Source organism: Zeugodacus cucurbitae, chromosome 2 (assembly GCF_028554725.1).
Source record: "Zeugodacus cucurbitae isolate PBARC_wt_2022May chromosome 2, idZeuCucr1.2, whole genome shotgun sequence".
NCBI lineage: Eukaryota > Metazoa > Arthropoda > Insecta > Diptera > Tephritidae > Zeugodacus > Zeugodacus cucurbitae.
The window spans coordinates 63,434,965-63,441,740 of record NC_071667.1 but is presented as its reverse complement, the minus strand read 5'-3'; the positions used below and the strand labels follow the sequence as shown (position 1 = coordinate 63,441,740).

The following is a 6,776-nucleotide window of genomic DNA, read 5'->3' as shown; positions in this document are numbered from 1 at the left end:
TTTATTTCACTAGCATTTATTATTCTATTTAGATTAGAACAGTCTTAGGAACATACTATTTGAAACCTTAGATGTATTTATTGAAGTACCAGAGTATTACGCCACCTATTTCTAATAAAATGAAGCGAAATTTGTATTCCCTAATAAATGGATCCTATATAAATATCATATGATAAAAGCAATTTTAAATTTGTGCATTTTTACTCTCTAAATGTCTAAATAGTTTATAATATGAAATACAAAATGAATGAATCCACGATGGCTATCGTGATGTGTTTTATCTATGGGAATAGCGTTGACAAAAACAAGGCCAAACCTCCAAGGTCGACTAACGCATATGTCATATTTCGATTGACTACATATGTATGCTGACGTTGAGCAACATCAAAAGCTCCGTCAGGATCGGGAAGGACCTCTCCGAGCCGTTCGATACCAGACGAGGTGACTCACTCTCGAGTGATTTCTTTAACTTTATGATGGAGAAAATAATACGAGCTGCAGAGCTAAATAGAGAAGGTACAATCTTCTATAAGAGTGTACAGCTACTGGCGTACGCCGATGATATGGATATCATTGGAAACAACACCCGCGCCGTTAGTTCTGCTTTTTCCAGACTGGATAAGGAAGCGAAGCGTATGGGTATGGTAGTGAACGAGGACAAGACGAAATATCTCCTGTCGTCAAACAAACAGTCAGCGCATTCGCGTCTTTGCTGCCACGTCACTGTTGACAGTCATAACTTTGAAGTTGTAGATAATTTCGTCTACCTGAGAACCAGCATTGACAGCAATAACAATGTCAGCCTCTTGCCAACAGGTGCTACTATGGACTAAGTAGGCAATTGAAAAGTAAAGTCCTCTCTCGACGAACAAAAACCAAACTCTACAAGTCTCTCATCATTCCCGTCCTACTTTACTGTGCAGATGCGTGGACGATGTCAACATCCGATGAGACCTCACTAGGAGTTTTCGAGAGAAAGATTTTGCGGAACGATGAGCTGTATGTGTTAATCGACGATATAAACATAGTCCAGCGAATAAAAAGACAGCGGCTACGCTGGCTAGGTCATGTTGTTCGAATAGATGAAAGTGCTCCAGCTCTAAAAGTATTCGATGCAGTACCCGCTGGCCGAGGAAGAGAGAGACCTCCACTCCGATGAAAGGACCAGGTGGAGAGGGACCTGGTTTCGCTTGGTATAACCAATTGTCGCCAAACTGCAAAAAAGACGGAAACGTGGCGCGCTGTTTTGGACTCGGCTATAACTGTCTACGCCAGTCAAGAAGAAGAAGACATATGTCAGGAACCTAAAAACTCCGCAATTGCAAATATATCAGGGTTGCTATTTTCTGAGATGAAAAAATTTTTAAATTTTGCAGGAGTCTTTGTTTATGGAACGAAAGAAGAAAAAGGAATGAAAATCTAGTATCTTAACATTAACTTTAGGTTTTAAACACAGCCGCAACTCAAACTGTTTTCATAATATTTTCAAGCCTATATCGTACATATCTGTATACTAGTATTCTGTGTTTATCTTCGAAAAATGTGTCCGCTTCTCTTTACAATATGAAATTTTTGACGGCGCCTTATTTTAAAATGAAATAAATTTTAGGAATAAAATTTAAAGTCTTCAGCATGGAAAAAGACTGTGAACTTAAACTCGGCCCACCCGAGCGGTCACAAAAGATAGATGTGATAATTGTGGGGGCTGGAATATCAGGTTTAGTGGCAGCTTATAGGCTCTTGGAAAAAGAACCCTCATTACAAATAAGAATATTGGAGGCGAGTGATAACATTGGTGGCAGTTTGCAGCAAATTTCTCAAGGTGAAATCGGTGCCAAATGGTTCGAAGCTTCGCAAGCTCATGTTTATCAATTGTTACAACGAATGGAGATACCGTTACAGCAGCGTTCTATTGTCGATGCAGCATTGCCACGTTGTTGGGAACTGGATCAAGGTGTATCATCTAATTTAGCAAATTATGAGTTGCAACGTTACATAAACGAATTGCAGTTAAAATCACCTTTCTTTAGACCAGGACGTTTCAGGTTTGTGACCGGATTCATTGTGGATAGGCCGTATATAGTCTCTTAAGATAAGTTTCTTTAACTAAGTTTGAGATGCTAGTTTCTTTAACTTACCGATCCAAACATAGTTAAATCGCCGAAAGGACGGTACATGACAGCTGAATAAAATCCGGGTCAATTCCGAAACCGCAGAACCGGCTTGAGTGTGGGACTTCAGTGCTACTTTCTCATATATTATTATTTTACCGGTGGCTCCGACTATTCTGTCTATCTATCGACCGATCTAAAGTAGTTTGCTTTTGAACTAATAAGAACGTCTTACTGACTTTTTTAATAATATCCCCTACTTTATATGCATTTTATATATCCTATCAGTTCGTTAAATCTTTGCTCTAAACTACATTAACACTGATAACATAAAATTAGTTATATACCCTCGAGATAGTGCAGGTTAATAACGATTCATAAAAAGAATAATATTTATTCATAGATGGCTACAATGATTCTTTGCAGCATTAGAAAAAACTCAACCAAAATGGAGAAACATATAAACAATCGACTGTTTTTCAATGAGTCGCGAAAGTTTATGACCAATTTAGTGGAATTGGTTTGCGGTTCCAAAGCTTCCGATATTACATACAAAGAATTTATGAGCATTTGTTACGGTTGCGGCGGTTTACAAAACATAATTAATATGTAAGTTCATATAAACCATTTATAACATAATATGAACGAAACAAATTTAAAACACTCATTTCAGCTACTTGGATTGCCCGAATACTTTGCTGGAATTCGACAGTGCTCATCTGCTCAATGTACTTACAAAGCGATTGCAAGGCACGGAATTTCTACTCTCGCGACAAGTGAAAGCTATCTACCATTACAAAGACTACATTGAAGTGCACGATTCAACACAGAAGATGCACACAACGGATGTGCTCATTTTGGCAATACCATTGAACGCTTTGCAACAGATCAACTTCTCGCCGCCGGTGCCCATGGAAATGCGCAAACTATTGAATAATAAGCTGAAGACGCGCTTAATGCTGACAAGCTTTATAGCGGGCTACGGCGATGGCCATTGGCGTAATGCTGGCTACTCGGGTAGTTTCCTGAAAAGTGAACCATTCATAGTGGGTTGCGAGTACCGACCCAATGTGTATGCTGGTATGATGATACATAATAGCGGTCTTGAACCGTTGGTGCGTTCGATTGCACTAAATGCGCTGGCACTGCATTTTGGTGATGCTATGAAAACGCCGCACACCTACAATCAGCATACATTCGAGTTGAGCTCATTAGCGCACGTGCCACTGACGACACCTTGGCATCGTATTGTATGGTCATCATCGGCTGCTGCATCGACCTGTTATCGCGGCTTCTTGGGTGGCGCAGTGCAAAGTGGCCTGCGTGCTGCATTGAATGCTTTACTATTGGTGCGACCGCAGGTGGTGACATGGACTGATGTGGCCGATGTACATTGTCAAAATTGTCCGAACATTAAAGATGTGGGCCCCTTGCAGTTATGGATGAGTGGTCTGAATCTATATAATGTGGGCTATTATACGCTTTACGCTTCGAGTGTATTTTTAGCTCTCCAGTTTGCCTATAAGAAGTTTGGTTGAGATAAATTTTAAGCACACGTCGTGTAAATATTTGGCAAATATGTATGTTTGTATGTATGTATATATGTACTTGAATAAAGTCTGAGGCCTATATAGGACGTGTTTTCATGAAAAAATATTATTTTTTATTTGTTTTATAGTTTATTTGTTCACCTGTCAGAAACTTTGCAGTTTTTATATTTTAAGTTTATTAAATGTCTTTTTGATAACATACTACGTAAGCGTTTTCGACACGAAACATTTATGGAAATAAATGGCTTTATGACACGTATCCCTTTAGTTATGTATTTATTGAAAAGCCTATTTCAAATTCTAGAATAGAAAATAGTTTCTCACAAACCATCTGTCCTTTGCTGTTTAATTAATTTTATATTTTTTTTTTAATTCAAGCGTGCAAAATTCTGGTAAAAGCACCGAAACTAAAATTGTATGACGTGCAAAAATTAAAATTCGTCTCTCAAATCGAGTCGCAAAAGTTTTAAATTAAATTATAGTAAAATGTATTTAATGTTTTTCAATTCAATTACTTTATTGAGTTTAAGTTACATTATGCCAACAATTACGGCAATAACAAATACTGCATTTGCGTTAATACATACCAAAATAAGCCTACATTTGTTCAGCAAAACCTCCAAATTTCTTCGTCGTAAATTTCAAAAATTATTGGAAAGTAATATCGAGCCTTTACCGCCATTTTAGCGTAAGCGACAAAAACCAAACTTTACAGGAGAAGGTTTTTTTTAAATACTTTTAACCATTAATGTGGTAGTAATTTAAAATTTCTCATACATTAATGCTTTTCAGACATTTACATATATAATTGAATGATAAACATCAACAGGGATAGGTCCGTTACGTCTTAAATTACTAGTTTCTATAAAAAACTAATTTTTGAAAAAATTGTCGCTTACGATAATTTGGCGGTATTGGCTCGATATAGTTTACCGACTTATCCAACACAGAGTTGAATTTTACATCTGCAAACAATATCCTATATTGTGAAGATGTTGTTAGCGTATCATCGGTGATCAAATTTTAACACACCACTGAGTCGTTTTTAAAGAGGGAAAAGAATATTTACAATTACTCGATTTTAATGCTGCTTATTACTATTGTTATATGTTTGTACCGTTGCAAATCGAAAATATATGTACATACATACTTATTTATTAATTTTCTGTGCGTATCGTTCTTACATTTTGTCTGGCCTTTCAAAAAAATGATTGTAGTTTAATAAATCGGAAAGCATATGTATATTTATTTGTACATCATATATTAATGACTTTTTATCGTTTACAGCATATACACAAATACAAACATGATACATATATCATTAGTTGCATTCCACGTTTCAATTTTTCAATCCATATTTAATGAGTAAAATATGTACACAAGTGCAAATATTTGTATGTAAGTATGCGTCCAACATTCATTTATCTGCACAAAGGGACATGCATAAATGTACATTTATATGTATATACACTTAATCCACTATTACATCTTTATAACTGTATTATTAATTTCTTGGCTTTTTGATGTACATAGTTCAACAACAAATGATGAAAAGATGTAATTTTAAAATATAAGAAAAATAATCAGAAGGTTAATTATTTACAGTTAGACGACTATATGTTTATATTAGTAATATGTTGTAATATGCAAGTAAAGTTGCAATTTTGTAATATTATAATGTTGGTTGTCGTCGTCACTGTCGTTATCTCTTCGTTGCTGACGTTTTTGAAACGAAAAACATAAGTGTGATAATATAGACAACAAAGTTGTAAACACTCTTAACACGTCTTTAGAGCGTACACTTTTCACTTTAGACAGCGTTAATGATCTAAAGTGCTATCATCACCGATGCATTGGCACCTATGTATGTTATTATTATTTTTTTATTTTTGCTGTGCTCACCATAGATGCACTGATAGCCAACGTGCTAATGAATTGAATGATTGACTTTACTCCACATTAATACTTGCTTAGTTTATACCGTTAGTGTGTCTTCTACGAAAAAGCAACATCAATTTTTGCAAATCGACTTTGATTGGGAACGTACAACTATTGAAATATATATGTATTTACGGGATGCATTGTTATGTTAGAAATACGTATAGTAGGAAATTTGACATACAATTGCATACAGGCAACATTAAAATTTAGGGTTTCAGTGTGATTAATTAGGTTGGTTATGTTTTGTTTATTAATTACGCATACATATATACTTATTATTAAATACTATTTGTTGTATTTCTCAACGCTCAAAAGGTTAGTTCAACTTTGCAGCGAGCACTGAATTGTAATGTTTGCACAACAAATTTATATACACTTGTATATACAAACAATATTATTATATTTTAACTTACACTCACTTATACAAAATACAAATAACTTTTAAACATATTATTAGACAATTCCTTGGCGCTTGAGTTTACATTTTTTACTTTTATTTATTATTATATTTTCAGTTTGGTTTTTATTTCATTTAACTTTTTAGTCTAATTTTTTGTTTATATATATGTATATGTACAACAAACAAGTGCATAAGCGGAGAGATTCAATATATTATATAGGTTTAGAACTCTTGATTCTATTGATATCAATCTTAATTTAAAATCTCAATATTTTCGAAAATATATCGAGTGAATTTATTTAATTTGTGCATCAACAGAAATCAAACATAAAACAATATACACACACCTATTTAGTTCACAATCGTAGATTACATGGACATTATACACTTATTTGGAATATATATGTATGTATGTTTTTGTCTTTACAATAAGATTGGATTAATAGGGATTATTATTTATGTATGTGCGCACACATTTATATACATATGTAAATATTTGGAAATGCTTTTGAAACAATACACATATGGATACACTATTATATGCTGCAAAACGTATTAATCAGGGGGAGCGATTGATTTGAGAAGTTAAACATAAAAAAAACATATCAGTATTAGCATTCCATTGTAAATTTGATACGTAATATACTATTTTCAGTGGTTTTCAAAAATATAAATTTTGAAAAATTTTCAATAGATTTCAAATTTGCTTGAAAATCACATTAATAATTTGAATAAAGTTCAACAAGTGTTCACTTTCTGCAATAGAAATGGCAA

At 34.2% G+C, this 6,776-nt stretch overlaps 1 protein-coding gene across 1 annotated transcript; it reads left to right on the top strand.

Annotated features, from left to right (window-relative positions):
• The first annotated feature begins 1,481 nt into the window (after positions 1–1,481).
• LOC105218814 (putative flavin-containing monoamine oxidase AofH) lies at positions 1,482–3,767 on the top strand. The gene is made up of 3 exons (XM_011194640.3): positions 1,482–2,045; positions 2,538–2,720; positions 2,785–3,767. The coding sequence occupies exons 1-3, from the start codon at positions 1,633–1,635 to the stop codon at positions 3,647–3,649; spliced, it is 1,461 nt and encodes a 486-aa protein (XP_011192942.1). The 5' UTR covers positions 1,482–1,632; the 3' UTR covers positions 3,650–3,767.
• Positions 3,768–6,776: the final 3,009 nt, after the last annotated feature.

Excerpts from the sequence above, each read along its gene's own strand:
- LOC105218814 (XM_011194640.3), top strand. The coding sequence starts at position 1,633 with ATGGAAAAAGACTGTGAACTTAAACTCGGCCCACCCGAGCGGTCACAA. Across the intron at positions 2,046-2,537 it reads TTTAGACCAGGACGTTTCAG|CATTAGAAAAAACTCAACCA; the intron begins GTTTGTGACCGG and ends GATTCTTTGCAG. Across the intron at positions 2,721-2,784 it reads TTACAAAACATAATTAATAT|CTACTTGGATTGCCCGAATA; the intron begins GTAAGTTCATAT and ends CACTCATTTCAG.